The sequence below is a fragment of the Anser cygnoides genome, chromosome 26 (genome assembly GCF_040182565.1).
Source record: "Anser cygnoides isolate HZ-2024a breed goose chromosome 26, Taihu_goose_T2T_genome, whole genome shotgun sequence".
Classification (NCBI taxonomy): Eukaryota; Metazoa; Chordata; class Aves; order Anseriformes; family Anatidae; genus Anser; species Anser cygnoides.
In genome coordinates, this window is record NC_089898.1 from 5,023,366 (window position 1) to 5,044,084 (window position 20,719).

General features: G+C 49.2%; 2 protein-coding genes across 2 annotated transcripts in view; one reads left to right on the forward strand and one right to left on the reverse strand.

Moving 5' to 3' along the window:
* The window catches only part of LOC106048907 (histone H2A.V), a 52,561-nt gene that overhangs the window by 21,093 nt on the left and 10,749 nt on the right, over positions 1–20,719 (reverse strand). The window lies entirely within an intron of this gene.
* Positions 482–20,450, forward strand: GMCL1 (germ cell-less 1, spermatogenesis associated). The gene is made up of 14 exons (XM_066983550.1): positions 482–752; positions 1,604–1,727; positions 4,287–4,383; positions 5,159–5,256; positions 5,735–5,847; positions 6,472–6,537; positions 6,704–6,788; positions 6,996–7,086; positions 7,878–8,018; positions 12,378–12,447; positions 16,805–16,880; positions 17,684–17,829; positions 18,031–18,118; positions 19,070–20,450. The coding sequence occupies exons 1-14, from the start codon at positions 559–561 to the stop codon at positions 19,196–19,198; spliced, it is 1,518 nt and encodes a 505-aa protein (XP_066839651.1). The 5' UTR covers positions 482–558; the 3' UTR covers positions 19,199–20,450.

Genomic DNA, 20,719 nt, shown 5'->3' on the forward strand with positions numbered 1-20,719 from the left:
AATAAACCAACCGGTGACAACTGAGGGACCCGACACCCAGCTGCACCCCTGCACCACCACCAGGGGCGGCTCACACGCGGAGGCGAAGCCATTTGCCGCCTGTTTTGCCCCCAAAAGATGGGGCTGGCAAGTGGGCGCCTACGCCAAAGCGGAGCTGGGTGGGAAGGGTGACAGGAGGAGGAGGAGGAGGAGGAGGAGGAGGAGGAGGAGGAGGAGGAAGGCCCCTGCCCTCCATGGAGCCCGCCTCCAACATGGACCCCAGCTCCGGCACTACGCATGCGCAAGGGGAGGGGGGCGCGCAGAGGGAGGGGGAGCAGAGGGAGGGGGCGCAACGGGGGCTGCGCATGCGCAAAGGGAGACGGTCGCAAAGGGAGGGGAGCGAGGCGGTGGCGCATGCGCAAAGCGAGCGCCGCGCCGTCTCGCCCCGCGCATGCGCGCAGGTGCGCGGGCAGGCTGCTGCGCATGCGCAGAGGCCCCGGGGCCATGGCCGCCGCCGGCCGTTGCTGAGGCGCCGCCGCCGCCCGGCCGCCATGAGGAGGAGGCGGCGGCGGAGCGGCCATGGGCTCGCTGAGCAGCCGGGTGCTGAGGCGGCGGCGGGGCGGCGGCGGCTCCTCGTCCTCGCCGGGGGCTGGGGACGGCGGCGGAGGGGGCCGAGGGGGGAAGAGGAAGCACGGCGGGGCCGAGGGGCCCGGGGACAGCGACAGCGAGGGGGAGGCCGAGCGGGAGGAGCGGCTGCTCAACGCCCCCCGCAGGTCCGGGGGGGGTCTGGGGGGGTTAGGGAGGTTTTAGGAGGTTTTGGGGTTCTTGGGGGTGGGGCTTTGGGGGGTTCCGGGGTGGTTTGGGGAGGTTCTGGGAGGTCTGGGGGGACTCTGGGGGGTTCGGGGAGCGTTCTGAGGTCCTTTGGGGGTGTTCTGGGGGCTTTGGGGAATTTTAGGGGGCTTCTGGGGCTTTTTGGGTGGGTCGGGGGGCTTTGGGGGGGGTCAGAAGTTTGGGGAGGCTTTTGAGGGGGGGCTGAGGCCTTTTAAAGGGGGGTTCTGGGGCGTTTGAGGGTTTTGGAGGTGTTCTGGGGCCTTTGAGGTGTTCGGAGGGGTTTTGGAGGGGCTCTGGGGCTTTTTGGGGGAGTTCGGGGGCTTTTTTGGGGGATTGGGGGAACTCTGAGGTCTTCTAAATAGCGATTATGGGGCCTTTGGGGGGGGCCTCAGGGCTTTTGGGAGGAGTCTGGGGCCCTTGGGGGGGTTTCTGGGGGCTTTTTAAAGGAGGGGGTCTTCTGGGGCCTTTTAAAGGTTTTTTTTTTCTGGGGCTTATTGGGGCAGGGACTGGAGGTTGGGGGCGCAGGGGCTGCTGCAGGGTTTGGGGCCGAGGGGATGTGGCTGTGGGGCGCGTGGGGACCCAGCGAGGCTGCGGGGAGGTCGTGCAGAAAGGGGGGGGTAGGGAAAAGGGTTGGGGGGGGGGGTTGTTTGCGAGCACCTTGGGGTAGGGGCAAACTCGGGTAGGGTCAAACGTTTTGGGGAGAAAAAAGCCCAAACTGCGAAGCGCTCTGCTTAGTGTTTTTGTGTAACGGGAAGTTTTCAAGGAGCGTGCCTCTGTTTGCTTTTCCGAACAGAAAGAAGCTGAAAAGCACCTCCAAGTACATCTACCAGACGCTGTTCCTGAACGGCGAGAACAGTGACATCAAGATCTGCGCGCTGGGAGAGGAGTGGAACTTGCACAAGATCTATTTGTGCCAGGTGAGCTGCTCGCTTACAGCACGAGGTGCAATAAAGGGAGCTGATGAAATAATACCTCAACAGCCCCTAAAACGATACCTCAGTACACACGGGTGGAGGTTTTCCTCTTCTTTTCTGCTTTCCTCTGTTTCCCGCTCCGCGCTCGTTCTGTGGTGGGTTCGAGCACTGTGCGTTGGGCTTTGGGAACCAACCTCGGGGAGCGCGGCTGTGGCCCCCTGTCTGCAGACAGCTTCTTCAGCTCCCTTTTGCCGTTAATCTTTTAATCCGCTTGCTTTAACCTTGGCCTGTCCTTTGTGAAAACGGTGCTGGAAGTTGTCTCCTGACGTCCTGAGAACCTGGTCTCGTCTGTTAAACGAGCGGCTGGGGGTCTCCCGTGAGGCTGCTGTTACTGCAGAGCAAGGAAAGCGCCTCCGGGAGGGGTTTGTTCGTAGAGCGCCCTCCTCGATTCGGCATCCCTCGGGGAGGGACCTGCAGCGGGGCTGCAGCCGCGTCTCCAAAGCTGCCATCGAGCGACCTGTGGAGGTCTGCGCGAACGCCGCACGTGCTGTGCCCTGCTGATCTGGTTTTTGGTGTGAATAGCCGTGGTTTTCTCTGCGCAGTGCTTCCCTTTGCTGCTTTTCCTGGGACAGAAGTGGGGACCAAGCTTGGCTTTTGTCTTCAAACCTCTAGCTCAGCTGCGGCACGAACTTTAAAGCAGGAGTCTGACCTCGGGAGCAATTTATTTGAAGCCAGACGAGAAAATAGCTCCAGGTGCTCTGCCTGAAAACGTGTGTGCCTGTCTGCTAGGTGCAGTCAAACACAGCGCAGGGCTCTGAGTTACGAGGAGGTGTCAGAGTGGGACGCTCGGCAGGCTGGGTGCAGTTTTCCTGGCGTCACAAAGGACAGCAGGAACAAATTCTGGCTTTTTTTTTTCGGTTGCGTTAACCAAATGTGGTGCAGGTACAACAATTCCTTACATCGGCCAAGGTGGCGAAGTTCCATTGTGCCCTTGCAGGAGAAAGCCTTTAGTTTGGCGTGTGCTAGAGCACTTTAAAGAGCACCAACGAGGGAGGAGAGCCCCGATCTCTGGATAGAAGAGAGGGTGTGCTTTGTTGGGGCGGACGCAGCCTCAATTGCCAGCTCTGTTTTGACTCTACAGCTAACGAAGGGAGGATGTGAGCGGGCTGAGCGGCCAGGCTCAAACAGGATAGACGCACTGCTCGTTAGTCCTTTGGTAATTATGGGTGGCTTTAATTGTCGCTGTGATTCTGTTGGTGCTATAGCACGAATTCGTGAAGCTGCTCCTCCAAACCTGGTGTGAGTGGCTGCTGGCGATGTTAAATCACGTCCCCAGGTGCTTTTACCAGGCTTTGACAATGGCCGTGTTGTTCTGCAGAGGCCTCCTGCACGCGAGGCTCCTGCGAGGAGGAATTTTGCCGTTAAGTCGCCGTTCTTACAAGTTAGGTTTGTCTTGGAATTGATGCTCTGTCACTGGGAAATAGTTTTGGAGCTCAGAAACGCCTCTGTAAATTACTCTTAACGAAGCTGTCTCCTCGCCTGCCTGGTTGAGCGGGCTGTCTCTGTCCGAGCGTTTCCCCGGTGTCTGAAGTTCCTGACTGACAGCCGTAAGAAGCGGAGGGTTTCCTTTTCCTTGCGCTGTTTGCTAAAATAATAAGCTCTTCCTAAAAGCGAGGGGCCGATCCACGTGGCACGGCTGAGGTAGCCTCGTGAGGGCTGGCGAGGTGATCCTGGCGCCGAGCGTAGCGTGGTGCTGGTGTGTGCGGTCAGTGCTGCGGGGTGCGCCGAAGGGGCAGGAATATTTCCGTCGGCAGGTAATTAATTGGGTGCTGTCCGCTGCCCCGGGCTGAAGCGCTGAGTTACGAGGTCAGGGAATGCGGCACGGGACAAATAGACCTTATCTTTTTGATCTCTCAGGTAAACTTCAGGGAGTGATAGCATCTCAGGATGCGCGCGTCTGCCGCTGAGAAGGACAGTCATGAACCCTAGCAGAGCAGTGTATTTCACTCCGTTTGGATGGAAACCAATCCAATTCTAGTTTTTTATGCCTTACGCTTTATTATAAAGGTTTATTTCCATAAGTGGTTTATGTGTCTGTGTCCTTGGTATGAGACTACAGCCTTGTACGTTAGTTTGTATGTCTTGCATGCTTTTTTTTTTTTGCTTTAATACCCAAACTGGCATTCCCTGATGCCTGCAGGATTTGTTGCCCACTGGTTACGTTGAGGACTTAGTTCCTGGACTAATTATATCCCCATCGGTGCTGTGGTTTGTAGGAGAAATGCTTATGCGGCTTTTCTGGCCCTCTAAAGCTCTTTGCTTTGATTGTAGCCGTGCAGTCCAATTTTTCTGGATGCGTTTTCACTTTCAGGAATAAAACAATTACCCGTAGCCCTTTCTCGAGTATGCCGGAACGTTTCAGCTTGTGAAATGTTCCCCTAACGCCTTTTGTTCGGCGTAGAGGGAAACGCGAACGGTTTGGGTTCCTGTGCTGCTGTGGGTGTTTTAATTTGAATGGAATCTCTTACCTGAGGTCTTTGTCTCTCGTCTCCCCTCGTGTAGTCAGGCTACTTCTCCAGTATGTTCAGCGGATCCTGGAGAGAGTCGAGCATGAGCGTCATAGAGCTGGAGATTCCTGACCAGAACATTGATGTGGAAGGTAAGAGGGAGCCTTTTACCTTGACCTGAAGGTAGCAGTTAGCTTGAATCTGACAAATAGAATGAAAATAAAACCCAGAAATTTAAAACTAACAGGAACTTGAGAGAGAGAGAGTCCGGTGCTTGTTTGGATTTGAGCTGGATTCGGGTCACCGGTAGGGCTGAGCTCACGTTGGTGCCTGCTGCTGAGGAGCTCGCCTCGGTGTTTGGGCAGCAGGGAGCTCTCGGGAGCAACGTACGTGACTCGTGGGAACCCCAGCGGTGGAGCACATTGCCTCCTCATCCGCCAGCTCTTGAAAAGCTCTAGAGTGGAGTGCTGGCGGGGGACAGAGGCGAGCTGACAAAACATTTTGCTGCGCTTCCGAGCCCCGTGGAGTGAAGCAGCAGAGTTCTTCAGAAGAACTGCGGAGAAATGTTTGACGTGATAGGAATATCTCTGCCTAACGCTGCTGATCGATTGCATGGAGGGGTCGTGAGGTTTAGGTTCTTATCTGGTTTTATTGCTCTCCGCATTGCTCCGTGACGTGACGTGGCAGCTATTTTGGGTGGATATTTTGTTGAGATAGTGAAATGGGCCGTATTTCATTAGTTAATGGCGTGTTTTGTGTGTACCATGTGTGTGTGTGCCTGGCTGGTAAATATTAGCTTTTTAGCTAAAGAGCAAATAAGTATAGTTGTAGAGAGTGTGCACTTGAGTGCCGTGGTTGTATTTCAGGCTTCTTTCAGCTCTCCAGGTTCAATGTCCTGTATTTGTTTGACAGCTGTCCTTTTTTCAGCTCTACAGGTGGCTTTCGGCTCGCTGTACAGAGACGATGTGTTAATAAAACCCAGTCGGGTAGTTGCACTTTTAGCAGCAGCCTGCATGCTGCAGCTTGTAAGTAATAAATGCGCGGTGTTTGTACGCTCTCCTGTCAGATAAACGGCTCGTAACACACACACACACGTTCTGTTTCAGCCAGATAAACGAATAATTCTCGTATAATAAGTGGAAAAGAAAGCCAAACACAATGCACTGGTTTTGTTTCAAAATGCTGTGGCTGAGATTCGGTTGGAATATTAAGTGAGATTTTGGGGATCGTATCTGGAGGTAGATTAAAGTAGGTTTTCCCAGCTCATTTGTTCTGCCCTGGAGGTATTCATCAAGCTGTTCTTTCAAGTGAGAGAGCCTTGAGAAAAACTTAAGCTATTTTTCTGGGGAATCATCTAGATAACGCAGCACAGGTCACTGTGGGGCGTGTGATTTGGGCGATAGCTCAGGCATGAAAACTTGTACGAACTGCATAATCTCTTGCACTTCCTGTTTGGAAAATTACACCTTGAATATTTGTGGTTATTTTTTTTTGTCTCCACAGGATGGCTTAATCCAGCAATGTGGTGAAACGATGAAGGAAACCATTAATGCAAAAACTGTGTGTGGTTATTATAATTCAGCGGGGACATACGGGTTAGACTCTGTGAAGAAAAAGTAAGAATTAACTTTCTCCATGCTGCTTTGTACGCTGCTAATTAGCAATGTGAGGTTACAAACAGTAAAATAATGCTCAAGTTAAATTCTAGTTTTTTTTGAGCTGTCTGAATTGAGCTCTGCTCATCCTATTTAGTATTCCAGTTTCTACTACAATCATCTGCCTTAATTTTAACGTAGATTGTAGTAGATCGATTGCCCTGTGCTGTAAATGAGTTAATTACTGAAGTGTATTAGTAAAGACAATCTATTTTATCTTCAGTGTAGCAATAAAACAGTATTTGTGATTACAGACCGTTTTAGAGTGAAGCTGCTCTGATATTAAAAATGGAAGGTTAACTTTATCTTAATTGGGAGGGATGATTACATGGCTGGGAGCAGAGTGCTGAGGTTAGAGCTGACTGCTTCCTTCTGCGGTGAATCGGAGCTTTTTGTGGTAGTTTTCGAGTTTTTGAATTTTGAGTTTAGCTTTTGCTGTACCCTGGGGGAAACTGATCCAGTGGGCGGCAGCCCTGCTGTGCGAAATCGGGTGTCGTGATCTAGAGGAGCCCGAGCAAGCGTTGCAGAAATGTTGGCGTGTGTGGGGAAAAAACCAAAGGTACTAACTCCGTGCTTTTAACCTAGGTGCCTTGAATGGCTCTTGAATAACCTGATGACTCACCAGAGTGTTGAGCTCTTCAAAGAACTCAGGTATTCAGGCTTCAGTTAACTTTCAGCGATAAAGTACAGGTTTTATTGAAGTGTGAATCTCACTGCACATAACCTCCTAGGCTGTTGATGCTTATTACCTAACCTTTCTTGTGTTTGTGCTGTCTCACAGAACTCTTATGATGTTTTGTGTTGGTTTTTTTTTCAGCATAAACCTCATGAAACAGCTGATCAGCTCTTCTAACCTATTTGTAATGCAAGTGGAAATGGACGTGTATACTGCCCTCAAAAAGGTACTCAGCAAAGGCTTGTGCTCCTGTAGCAGCTGCTTTACGAAGCTGCCAGTTTTAGCCCTTTTGGTGTTTGCTGCAGGTATTTAATGGGGCAGCCAAAACTGTTGTAGGAACGACTGCGTTACGAAAATGTCACTTTGATAATGAATGTGTTAATTCTTTTAAAAGTTCTCCAATGGGCTTACTGAGTTTGTCTGTTTCACCTAGTGGATGTTCCTTCAGCTAGTGCCTTCCTGGAACGGGTCTCTGAAACAACTCTTATCCGAAGCTGATGCCTGGTTTGCCAAGCGCAGGAAAGGTAGGACGGGTGGATTGCCTGGCGTGGCCTCGGGCTGCCGCAGACGTGGGTTAGAAGTAAAATGTGATGGCCTGCCTCCATCTCCAGGCTTTCCCCTGTTTGCTCTGGGAGGGCTTGTCTCCGCCAGCAGTCCAAGAATCATGGGGTGCTTTGGGTTGGAAGGGAGCTTAAAGATCATCCTGCCCGGCCCCTGCCCCCAGCCCCATCCAACCTGGTCTTGAGCACCTCCAGGGCACCCACGGCTCCTCTGGCAGCCTGTCCCGCTGCCTCACCTCCCGCATAGCAAAGAATTCCTTCCTAATATCTAATCTCAGCCCACCCTCTTTTAGTTTAAAGCCATTCCCCCTTGTCCTATCACCACGCTCCCTGAGAAAGAGTCCCTCCCCAGCTTTCCTGCAGCCCACTTTAGGTGCTGGCAAGCTGCTCCAAGGTCTCCCTGGAGCCTTCTCTTCTCCAGGCTGACCAACCCCAGCCGTTTCAGCCTGCCTGCACAGAGATGGCTTTGTTGCTTTTGCTGTGGTACCGTTAAGGTGAGTTTCTGTTGCCTTCTCACTAGAAGGCACCAGCATTTTTCAAAAGAGGAAAAGTTTGGTCTGACGTTCCTGCTGAAAGGATTTATGTGTGCGTAACTTCTTTAAAATAGAAACACCTGTCACCTCCATTTTAGGTGCTGTACGTGATTTTCCTGCCTGTTGTAACTTTCCCAGATCAATAAATTAAAACTCAAACAGAAATAGGACCTGGAAAACACTTAGGAAAGCAAGTTGTAATCCGGGTATGCTGCCTTGCAGATTTTGAGGATGACATTGCATTCCTGGAATCAGAGCAGGGGAACGCGTTCCTGTCGGTGTTCACACACCTGAGGCTGCAGTACATCATCAGTGACCTGGCATCGGCACGAATTATCGAGAGAGACTCCCTCATACCCTCAGGTGAGTGAGCACCCAGCTGATCGAGTTCCCTGTGCTTCTCGTCTGCCTTACCCCAGAGTAACCGGGGAGATCCGGGTGCGCTGCCTTGCCTCATCGCTTCCCGGTTGGTCTTCAAAGCCTAAATTGTGGCTGCAGACTCAGCAGAAGCTGAATATTTACATGCATAAAAGTCTTAATAGGCGCATACGTAGGTGTGTTAAGTGTTCTGTCAGTCTGTCAGGTTATCAAAATATGCTGTAATCAATACTCGGTGCATTACCAAGGTTTAAGTGACTCCAGAGACCCAGATGTGGAAAGAAAAATCCTTTTAAGAGAGCAAAACTTGCTGTGGCTCAGTTGTTTTCTAGCCAGTGTCTTTTTAGAAAGAGTTGGGCAGTTTTTAATAGGTTTTGGAATAATACCTGGCGATGAAAACAAAAACACAGGGCACTGTAAGCTCTTCTCCCATCTCAAAAGGCAAATGTTACTTGCTAGCAGATATTTAGGGTATTTTTAGAGGAAATAGGACAGCTAACTCCTCTGCTCTTGTTTTTTTATCTCTTTGCACTTTGCCTGGTGTAAGTTATATCCCGTTTCCAGATCCCAGTGCTTTTTGAAGCCTGTAGAACGGAATTCCGGGTAAATGTTGCTGTAGCTTCCTGCTGTTAACGTTATCAATAAATACCAAACGATCAAAAGGCCCCCTCTCGCCTTGCTGCTGAAGTCTGAGCTCACGGGCAGGCTTTGCTCTTGGAGGCTGTGCAAACCTGGCTGCTGACGGACAAATAAGGCTGGAAACGAGTTGCCAGGTTGGGGTCTCACTTGGAAATGCCCTCCCACTGTCATTCCTGTCTTTACCCTGTGAAGCAGCTGCCCCCTCCCCACTTCTCTTTTTTTCTTCTCGGTTTAACGTGCTCCCTGTAGCAGTGGCCTTCTGGTGCTCTGCCTTGGAATTTGCCTTCTGGTATCCTTGTTCTGTATTTCACTCTGGTCTCTTACCCTAGTCGATCCCTAGCATTAAATTTTGCATCTTAACTCCTGGACAGGTTTATTTTTTCCCTCTCTTTCTTTTACACAACTTTGTTTTTTTGTGCCTGCCCCCGCTCTACCTGTCCATTCACCTGTACCTCGGTGTGTCTGGAGGTGCAGGTGCCAGACATCAATTAAGGCCGCTTTATTGAGCTGTTTATCACTCTTCATTATTTGTACCTTCTTGACATCCGCGTTCTTTCTGTCCGTGCATGTAGCCCTGGGCTTGCTCTGGGCTTTTGCCACCCGTAAATATTTAACCCGTCTTTCAGTTACACTGCTCTTTTCCTGTAGAATTAAAAGGATTTCTTGATCTCAGTCTGGCTCCCTCCTTCATGCCTCCACAGATGGCAGCACCGTGATACCTCGGTGCCAGAACGGGCTCAGTGGGGCGTTTGCTGTGAAGCCTGCTGGCCTGATCAAATAGTTTGACCCTTCTCAAACGTTTCGACCCTTTCCTTGTCACCGAGATGACGCAGCGAGCATCCCTTTACTTGCTTTGCCTCCCTTGTGCTGCTGTGTCCCGTCTTCTGCCAGAAATACTGGTTCAGTTGCTCTTCTAGCTGGCAGTCTTCCCTCACTAGGCAGCTTTCGATGGAGTGGATGTGGACATTTGCTGCTGCCTGAAGGCTCTGGCTTTCCCTGCTCCCAGTTCTGGCTCGGGTTAACGCCTTAAGAGGTGGAGAAGAGACTTGTCTTCTACCCGAAACCTGACAAAGTAAAAGGCGGAGTGGCATGATTGTCGTGTGCTCCAAGTGTCTCTTAAAAAGTGTTTTGGGGCCAGCAGGGGGAGGCAGCGCACTACGGAGAGCTGCGGTGAGCTGAGGGCCGGGCTGGGGACGGTTTGGTTGGTTCTGCCCAGCAGGTGGGGCAGTTCTGGGGCAGCAAGCGGTGAAATTTTGCATTATACGTAAAAACGTCCGAGGAACAGATCTGTTCTTCTGTTGCGGGATATTTGATATGCCTAAGTGATTTGGGAAGCAAATACGATCCGCCCTGCTAAGTGCTTTTAAGATTGATGTTGGCAGAGGTTAGAATGCAGGTGCAAAAACATCTTCGTTCTGTAACAAAAAATAAAACAGCGTCGGGCGATGACCCTGTAAACCCTCGCCTGCTTTACTGGTGACACGGCAGAATTGTAGACCACTTGTGTGTGAAGTGGCGCTGTCGGCATGTGAGTAAGAAGGAAAACCAGAAAAACAAAAAAAAACAGAACCAGAAATCTGCTGGTGTCAGGCTGGAATTCCTTCTCTTCGTGTTGCTGTTACCATTTCCCAGAATGGCAGTGCTCAGCCTTTCCTTAATGTTCTTCTGGGGATAAGTAACCGTCTCTACACAAAACCAGCAGCCAGCTTTCTGTGCACGTCCAAGCAAAAGCGATCCCTAAATCGTTACAGTTTTAATTGCAATTGTGAAGCCGATTGCGTGTGCCTAATGAAAAGCAGAAAGCAATTTTCGCGTAATCACAGGGAAGGAGAGAACAAAATGTTTACATTTTCAGGGCTGAGCTGTGATGAATGCTGCAGCAGGGGCTCGGACGCTTGGCAGTCGCACAGAGGGAAAGGCAGCTGATAGGTTTTGAGTGTGTGGTTAGCGCAGGCAGAGTATCTGGTGTTTGCTCTGGCTCTGATTATTAATTTAAGAACAAAAAGCCTGAATTCCAAGGGAGCTGGGAGCACGGGAGGGAAGGACGACAAACCCTGGAGCTCTCTGCGTGCACGGTGAAGTCGTGCTGCTGGGGCTCGGTGCTTGAGAGCCCTCGTGATCCGTTCATCTCTCTCCTTGCAGCCAAAACCTGTAGTAAGACGAGGAACTTTGGCTCATCAATTAAAAAGAGGCTCGGATAAGTGTTGGTGGTGCCCTCTCGAGCAGAGAACTGCCCGGCAGCAGGCAGCGCGGGGGTGGTTGTGTTGTACTTGGGTAAACTGCCGGCTGCTCTGTGTTGTGACGTGTGAGCCTTCTAGATTATTCCAGGCCAGTGTTCTCGGGGAGGGAAAGAAAGAAACCGCGTGGTGAGGAGTGGAAAGAAACGGTGCAGTTCCTTCTTCGTGCTCTGTATGTGCGTGCAACACCGTACCGCGGGCTCCCAGCAGGGTCCGTTCTTGTTTGCGTGGAGGGGATGTAAGAGACACATCCATCGTGGGGCTGCTGAGCGAAACGTTCCTCCTTCTGTTCCACCTGGTCACATCTGAGCATTTCCTGAGCACCGTTTTCCCTCTTAATGTTTACAAGCTCACAGATGAGCTGCAGTTGAAACACGAAGCGGGAAAACGAGGGGTGTACATGCGCATGTATTAAAGAACAGAGAAAATGCCCTGCCTCCGGATTTTTTTCTCCCTTTTAGCTCACTCATTCTGTTCCTTAACTGTGTAGTTCTCCGTAAGCCATTTTTACACCTCCTGTTGTCCTTTTTGATCCCGTGGAGTCCAAATCTTGGCTTTTTAAGCTAGCAGGACAAGGGCTGGCTTAAAACTTTGTTGGGAACATCTAAGGAGAGCTCAGCAGCGATCTCGCTTCTTCCCCCTTTTATCATCTTCATCAGCTATCTGCTTTGTTCCATGCTTAGGGTGGCTCTTGCTGTTCCTTTCATTGCAGTCCTTCCTCTGCAGCTTGTTCTCCTACGTGACCTTGCATACTTGCCCCTTTTGTTATCTCGACTAGGGACTTACACACTGTGCTTCTGGGTGCCTGTGATCCCTTTTGTGTAACTGCCTCACAGACTATTAATTTGTGTTTTGCTTTATCTCTTGGTTGCAATTGTTAAGTTACCATAGCTGATAAAACCTTCCCAGTGCACTCCAAGCCCTGATTCAGGTTTATTCCTAGCAGAGGGCAACTTTCTCTTTTTCACACTTATCTGGGAAGAGTCGCTGTTTCCTTTCCCTTTTATTTGTTTTTCCTCTCGCTCAGCTGGTGCAGAGCTGTGGCGGCGGCTCAGGAAGCAGCATTGGACCCGATAACCTCTCGAGGTCCCTTCCACCCCCTACAGTTCTGTGGTTCTCCTTGGGGCTTGTTAACGAGCTCCTCTGCTTGACAGAACCGCGCGTGCCGAGCAAATCTATTCGCTTGCCTACTTCCTGGCAGTCACGAGTGCTTGATCAGACAAACGCCGTGCTGAGCTACTCGGTGGTAGGTGCTGGATCGTACCTGTGCTGCTGCTGCTGTGGCCGGGGCCTGGAGGCGAACGCCACGAGTCCCTTACCGCTGGTGGGTTAGCTCAGGCCGCTCAGTTAGCAAGCGTAAGCTTATTATTTCAATGTAACCTCATTTCTCTATTTCAAATGTTTGTGAACATCCCCCTTCCCGGCTCCGAAGACAACACCAAGCTCACTTATGTTTTTTTAATTTTAGAATGGCTGTCCTCTGTTTACAAACAGCAGTGGTTTGCCATGCTCAGAGCAGAACAAGACAATGATATTGGGTAGGTATATTACAGGATTTCCTTTATTTATTTCTTAAATCGGAAACCTTCCTCTCGTGTAAACTCTGCCATGTTCAGCGTTTGGAGTTGATGTTACAGAGGGGTGGGGGGGGAAGGATATTTTGGTTTTAAACTGTTCTCCGTGGAGCCATCTGTTCCTCGGGCTGGCTGACCTCCTGGCCTTTACAGAGTAAATTATAACATTTCTAGAGGTAAATGTTTGTGTTTTTTATGTATTTTTTCTTTTCTTGGTTTACACATATCCCTTGCTTTGAAATACACACTGAGGCTGCGAAATAGTAACTTCTTAGTTTACGTTTTAAGGGTGATTTTAGGAGAAGTCCTGCAGATGCAGAAGCCGCCTTTCCTCTTCTGCTTCCCGGCTCCCTGGGCGAGGTGCACCAGCGGCTGTGGTGCGGGGTGAGCGGCCATCTCGGCGCAGGAGGCCGTTTGTCACGTCGTGTTTGTGCAGGGGTGGCTGCACGCTCACCTTTGCTCCTGCCTCTGCCGTGCAGCGAGCGTGGGCTCAGCGCCCCGCCACCCGCTCGCCTCGTTCCCGTCTCATTTCACAGCCTTCCCCCTCCGGCGTCCGGCCGACTGCTCTCCCTGCTGCCAGCACCTCCAGCTTTTTCTGGCTTTTTCCCTCGTAGCCATTGAGGAAGCTCCGCGACGTGCCACCAGCGTGCACGTGGTGCTTCTGTGCCCTTCGAAGGTCTGCACGTGGCCGTACTTTGTGTAACTCCCCGACCCCGGGGGGTTTCTGCAGCCCCCGGTGGCTTGGGCAGCGAGGCACGCTGACTTGGCGTGCGTTACACCCGCGTGGGGGATCACAGGCTGTTTCTTCTCCTTCAGCTTGCTTTTTGCCACGTGGAGCGGGTTCCTTGATCTCTTCTAAATATCGAAACGGTGACGAGATGCAGCGGGGCACTTGTTCCTGCCTTTGTCTTCTGATCTAGGTTTGAGCGTGCTTTGTGGCAGCCAGATGTCAGGTCAGGGAGCTGCGATACGTGTATTATTGCCTCTCAAACACCCATAAACAGCCTCGTTCATGTTCTTCCACCGGTTCTGTTAGCCCAGCGTTTGCCATTCAGATGAGCACGCTTGATTGCAGAGCTGGGCTTAATTTATTAATTGCAACGTGAAGAGCGTAAGAGCCGGTGTCCTGAACCAAAGGCTGTGCAGTCTGTGGCGGCGCCGAGTGGCAGAGTTACACGCAGGAGGATGGGAGAGGGGTACAAGCGAAGAGCAGGCGCTACCTGGATGCATTTGGCACTGAGCTGTTAGGAGTTTTCCACCTGGAGGGCTGGCCTGGGTCCTTACAGAGCGACCAGCCCCCAACGGCCCTGTTCTTAAATACCTTTAGTCTGAGGCACTTCACCCTTTAGCCCCGTGGCAGTGTCTTCCATGGCTTAATTGTGTATTGTATAGGAGGTATTTCCGTAAATTATTCTGTTCAATGTAATCATGTAACAGGATAACAACTCCCCAGAACTCTGGCTGGGGTCTTTTGAGCAAGATCTTTAGGAAGTGGTTCTTTGGCAACAGCGGCGCTTTAGGAAGTGGTGAAGGATGTAGCTGTTGAGTCTCTTCAGCTCCTGCAGTTTAAGGTAGGGGGGTCGTAGCTGAGTTCTGATACGCCTGTTGTCTTGAGAAGCATTTTCCTGTTAGATACATCAACAACTTCACAAGAAATGGTCACGCATCGTGAAATCTGGCCTGTACCTTTCTGACTTGCAGTATCAGAAACGGCAGGTAACGCGAGAGTGAGCACTGGCAGTCGTCAAAACCCAGTCACAGGATAAGGTGGTGTTTGCTGCTTTTTGCTGTTGGCAGTGTGACCGTATGGATTGCCAGCCATCAACACGTGCCGCTGGAAAGGCAGATCTTGCACGAGCTGAAGTGCAGCTGACGGGGATCGCGGCGGCTCAAAACGAGAAGCTTCCGCGCTCAGCCGCGGTGCCGGCGATCTTGGTGACTCTTGGAATGTGCAGGGTGTTTTGCCAGGTCTTTCTTGTTTGTCTGGCTTTCTCTTTTGCAGCTTTTTTTTTTTTTAATGGCTAAAACTGCAGATCTCAGGGAGAGAAAGCTGTGCTCAGAGCAGGTACCTTTCCACCCGAGTCTTTCATTCTGGCATTCATCGCCGAGGTCTCTGTTGGCGGCAGCGGTGAGCGGTGGGTGAGGCGCAGCGTTTCATCTCAGTGCACCCCAGCTTCTGATGAACCCGCTGGTTTGAGGTGGCGTCCAGGTTGCTGTTTGTTTAGTAGCCAATAATGGCTAATTGTCTTTGAACATGCTGCTCTCCGGAGCCGTGTGGGAGGGAGATGTGTGCGTGCAGAGCGCTCCCTGGGACTGCGCGGTGTCTGACGAGGCCGAGTCTCGCCCAAGCTCCTGCGACCGCTTCTCTGTTCTGCTGGCAAGCCGTGCTGACACCTCTGGTGAGGTGCCTGTGGCTAAAACTCGTCTCAGAGGGCAAGACGTGCGGCTGTTCCTTGTGTCAAAGCAAATAGTTTGGGCGTTTATCCCACCTGTAGCTAGAGGAGAATCAAGGTTCTGTAAGGCCCTGCTTTTACCCAGCTCTGCTCCCCTTCCTCCCACAGCTCCTGCCTGTCTCAGGCGTGTTTTCTCCCGTTGAGGTGAGGATGAAGACTTGGTAAACTGGACAAAATGCGAGGTCTGGCTCCTGCTGAGCTGGAGTGAGGTCCCATTTTGGTACCTCACCGCGTAATTCCAGCTGCTGCTTCGGAGACTGCCACTGCAGCGAGGTTAGGGTGCTTTGAAATACGTGCTGTGGCTTGCTCTTTCGATAACAGAGAGGGAAAAGAAGATGTTCCTCTTCCGCTTTGGTAGGTTGCATTTTGAAGGACTAAATGTTTTATTCACTCTTTTAGAATTTGAGAATTTTGGAGTATAATACTGGAGTTCGTGCCACTGAAATGTGGCTGCTCGAGGTTTCCTCCTTGTGCCCAAGTGGATCACGTCTCTTTAACTTAACCTTTGTTCTGGGACAGTTGTGAGAGACATCTCTCAGGTCTGCGGCTGGAATCGTTGCTACTCCCCTGGTCTTTTGGCAGCGTTTAAGAAGGAAATAGAATAAGTTGGCTGCTCGCTAAGCATACGGTAGGCCAGGGGAAATGGTTAAAGCTGGAAGTTTTGCATCTTCTGAGGCTGCTTGAGGAATTGAGGGGGGAATACTAATGTCTGTCTGAACATTATGTACGAATGTTTTTGAAATCTGTCAGTAATTAAACAGAAATAAATCTTTTATCATCGTTACTGGATTTAGGTCAGCTACATAACCAGTTCAGCCAGACGATGTGGAAGAAGCACGCAGGAGGCTCTTGGGTGAATTTGGTTAACATGACTAGCTTATTTGCTTAACTTGTTCATAAAATACTTAATCTTCCCGGATTAGATTTTACAGAAACAGGTAAAGTTTGTTCAGAAAAGCTTGTTCGTAAAAGCTACAGCTGCAAGTTCTTGTGGTGTGCAAACAGTAGGAAGAAAAGTGCTGCTTTTCTTCTTGCTTCTGTGGCTGACAGCACGTTGTGTGACACCGGGGGGTTACAAGCACGTGGGGGTTGCCTTTCGTTGTGATTTATATCCTCACTTTGGGCACATCATCAGCCTGACTGCAGGCCTTTCTGGCAGCGGCTGTTTGGTTAGCGATGTAACTGTGTTTCACGTTCCGTGAGTACCATACCCCTGGAAAACTGCGACTGATTTTCCTTGGGCTGGATCTGTGAGGCTAGAGAATGTGTTCAAGCACCAGTGGGAGCTGCTGGGTGAAATAAGTTCACGTTTGTACAGGAGGACGGAATCGAGAGGCTTGCAGCGCGCTGCGAACACTGAGGGTAAACTTTTTTTAGACGAGTTGCATAACCAGCCGCTTGAGAAATCTTTCGGGATGTCTCTTTGGGCGCTTCTGCATCGTGCTGCTGCTGAGCAGAGCTTGCAGCTGTTGCCCAACAGCGGCACTCGGTTCTGCGCGCGCCCAGCGAGCCAGACTGCTGCCTTTGGAAAGGGCATGTTAAGGGCGAGTGGAGAGCGTAATTCATCGCAAGAGCTAGACACAAAATGTCCTTATCTCGAGTGGTTCTTTCGTAAAAGGCCTGCCTAACCGAGGCGTAACAACCCGGTCTCTGTTGCAGGTTTGAAGTAGTTTGATGTTCGTGGGGTAACTCGAGTAGGAAAGGACCCTGAGAAGTCGCCTGCACAAAGCCTCTGCTCAAACCAGGGGCGGCTGTGGGGTCAGGCCAGGTCACTCAGGCCTTTTCAGCTTTCCCATGCTAAAGTAACAAACAGAGCTGTTCGAATGGCCTTAAAGGTGAACTGTTCTTTTTTTTTTTTTTTTTTGCAGGCCTCAAGAAATAAATAAAGAGGAACTGGAAGGAAACAGCATGAGGTGTGGTAGAAAGCTTGCAAAGGACGGTGATGTAAGTACGGCGTGCGGCTTAGTTAGTGCATAGCTGACATGTCTCAGACATGTTAGGTATTTTCAAAACACGTAGGTCTTAATTGTCAACCTGCATCAAGAAGGTGGAATGGAGGTGAAAGAAATTCCTTTGTTCTTCCTAGAAGGCCGAAAATGCTTGTTGTGTGTGAGATGAGTAAGGAGTTAGTGTTTTAATTGTGCTGGTGCACTGCAAGCAAGCCCATGTTTGGAGAAACTTGCAGTGTGTGAGGAGAGGGAACGTTGCCGTGACTTGTCATCTGGGACTCGTAAAATGCACGTGGCTAAAATAGAGCCATGTTCACTAACGCCTTTTTTTTTTTGGCGTGGAAAAGGAAGCTTTCTAGACCCAACGTGTAAAAACCAAAGTCAGAACCCCTGTGCGTTCCTTCTGCGTGTGTGTGTCTTTAGGCAAAAGGTCTTGTGGAAAAGTCTGAAGTCACTGAACTTGAGGGTGTTGCACTCAAAGGAGCATTTTGGGTGTGAACGGGACCCGCGGCTAAGTGCTATGCAGAACCGTGGCGCTGGTTTTGAGGACATAGAAGCATTTTATATGTGTGTGTGCAGCGTGCTTCTGCGTGTCTGGAAGGCAGCTGCTGCTGAGCTTGTCTCCAAGTCATCAGTCTGCCCGGGCTGCCCGCTGACATCTGATATTTCGGGTGGCTGTTTGCAAGGCTCCTCTTAGCTTGAGAACCCCGTTCCCACCTGACCTGATGGCAAGCAGCTCTTCCCCTGCCTGTCACAGCAAATGCTCAGCCTGCTTTGTTCTCTGCTTCTGTCCTTCAGTACTGCTGGCGATGGACTGGCTTCAACTTCGGCTTCGACCTCCTCGTTACGTACACCAACCGTTACATCATTTTCAAGCGGAATACGCTCAATCAGCCGTGCAGCGGGTCAGTCAGCCTGCAGCCTCGGAGAAACATAGCCTTCAGGTAACAAATAGCCAAGAATTCAGACCCTGTGGTGTGTGCTAACACCTGTTGCCTCAACCAAGTCTTGCCATCTGTGCTTGCCTTTAATTTTGTTGCCATAAAGTTGGTTGTGTTTGAAAATGGTATTGTCTCCTTGGGAGAAGCTTAGTGCTGGAAAAACAAAGTTCTGGGAAACTAACGTAACTGTTGTTATATCCTCAGGTTACGTCTAGCCTCTTTTGATAGCAGTGGGAAAATTATTTGCAGTAGAACAACGGGGTATCAGATCCTAACCCTAGAGAAAGACCAGGTACGTTTGTGGATTTTTGAGCTGTTGAACTTGAATTGCAGAGTCCAAGGCATTAAAAAAAAAAATGCTGAGAAGTCAAGAGTGCTTTTGAAGAGCTGCTGTTCTTTTTGTTGCTGATGTGGAATGTAAAGTGCTGCTTTTATAGGGAGTGGAAGATCAAGCTAATGCAGGAAGCGTAAGTAGAGTAGGATATTGTGGATTTCATTAGTGCTGATATAATGAAATTAGTTCCCATGGTGCTGCTGAAACTACCTGCTGCTGGTGTCGTGCTCGGATGGCAGCTCGCTTTCCCAGACTTCCAGCACTGGTGCGATTACCCTTCTGAATAATAGGTCCATCAGACTGCTGCTTATTTAGAGGCAAATCTGGAGTTTATTTAAGGAGACTTGTACTGTAAACTGAAGACCGTTAAAAGAATGTCTGTGTGTTGTTCAAGGGTGGTATTTATTATTCTGTCCAAGAAAAATAAACAGAAACCTCAGAGAGGAGTTTTCTTAAGAAAATATACCCGTTTGGCTACCGCCAAGCCAATTCTTAGAGTAAAACAAAAAGAATTCAAACATCAAACTAGTTTGCTTTACAGAATGGGCTGTTAAGGATTGCCTGGTTTGTTAAATCACCTGAAACCGAGAGTGGTAGAAGTGTCTCCAGCTTACTGGAAGTCTTCTCAGCCACTTCTTGCAGTTTCATTTTGCCTGATGCAGAAGGATGGCAGCTCTGGGACAAAGGACAAAGGCTTACAACCATTTTGAGAACATCTTATCAGTGTTAGCGTTATAAAATATCTGAAAGGAATGATTACTTGATTTTTTTAAAATATTTTGATCTTTTTATACACAGTCATTAAAATTTATAGAATGATTGTTAGCATCCATCTTGTGTGCTCTTTGTACTTCCTTCTAAGGGAAGCTTTTGCTCACTATACAAACATCCTTTGTGTTTGCTTTACAGGAGCAGGTGGTAATGAACCTGGACAGCAGGCTCCTGATCTTCCCACTCTACATCTGCTGTAACTTCTTGTACACGTCGCCAGAGAAGAAGACGGACAGTGAGGCACTGCTGGAAAATTTGGAAAGCTGAGACCTCTTCAGTGGAACATAGTAGCACTCGTACGACTCTGTATACCTGCTTTAAGTTAATGCCCTGCTGACGCACAGAGCTTTGACAACAAAAAGGCCTTACACTGTAGCAAATGATACATGGCCTTAGTATACTCCTATGCATATCTGAAGAGAAGATCAGAAATGATATAGGCCAAAACTAGTTACCCTGTATTCGTTTTTGTTTCTGTTCCGCATCTTCAGACAACAGCCATTCCATGTTTGAGAGATGTTCCACTCTTATTTTTTTTCTGGGTAAAAACTGAGCCAAATTGGAAATAGGGAATTTGTGTGAATGACATGTCGCTAACTTACCCGTCAAATTCTAAGCACACGCTGTAGGATGTATGGTTAGTTAGTGTGATGGTTTTTTTTGTTGTTTTTTGTTTGTTTGTTTTTGTTTTTAAATAACTGGTTTGTAAATACCAGATCCATAGTCAGCTTGCTTTTGTGGTCCTTTTCCAGTAGGGCCAAATACATCTGTGTAGTTGATGCCTGTCAACTTCTGTTATTTAACTGGACAGATTTCAAACCTGCTTGTTTTTTAAGCCATTACTGCATCTCATATAGATACTTTTCTTTCTTGTTTATCTGCCTTTTTTAATGTTGCAGCAAAAATTTCTCTTCCAGTTTTTAGCATGTGAATTTGCTAATTTGCTCATAAACGAATTTTTTTCCACCTACTGAACATAATCTAATGTACTAAGCATCATTTGAGTCTGTTATACAGCAGCAGCTTTCAGCTAGGATTCTGCTGAATCCTTCCTGTACTCACATAAACCAAATACCAATTTTTAAACGTTTTTTTTTTTGTGACTTGTTTTAACTGTTACATTGGGAATATATCCCCATTTTAGCTCAGGAACTTGTGACCTTTGAGTGCCTTTTGAGTAGTATGTGTTCACACAAACTTCACATCAGTTAAGCAAGGTCACAGGATCCAAAGTAAGAGCTGGGAACAAGGGATTCGCTTTGAGTTGGTTTGATGAGCGAGTCAAGTATAAGAGGTACACTGTATTTGTTTCTCGTGTGTGTTGGGTTTTGTTTGACTATTACAGTTTTGAATTCTTACATCAGGATTTTTGGATTCAAGGTGGGAATTTTGCCTCTTAAGTAGCCTATTTTTTTAATGTCAGAAAAGTATAAAACCATTTGTACTTTATAACGAGGATGAAATTATTAGGCAAGATGGAGAAACGTGGCAACTTGTCAATAAATGACTTGAAGTGGAAGACTCACTGGTGTCTGTCCTTCTGTGCCAGGAATTGTTTTTTTTCTATTGGATTCAGCCCATGGGTGCGCCTCTCTATCTTGCGTTCTTATTTCTTTGGACAAGAAGCAGAAGAATTTTAAGGCTTTCATCTGCTAGAGCATCCAGCTTGGATTTTGGACACTCGAGCACTTTAGTAAAAAGCTTTTAAAACCGTCACTGATTCAGCAGAAGGAAATCTGGGCTGCTCGTTACTGCCGGAAGAGAACAGGTACATTAAAATACCTGCTT

Coding starts and splice junctions, on each gene's coding strand:
- GMCL1 (XM_066983550.1), top strand. CDS start 559: ATGGGCTCGCTGAGCAGCCGGGTGCTGAGGCGGCGGCGGGGCGGCGGC. Junction 1,728..4,286: donor ACAAGATCTATTTGTGCCAG/GTGAGCTGCTCG, acceptor CCCCTCGTGTAG/TCAGGCTACTTCTCCAGTAT. Junction 12,448..16,804: donor GAACAAGACAATGATATTGG/GTAGGTATATTA, acceptor TTTTTTTTGCAG/GCCTCAAGAAATAAATAAAG.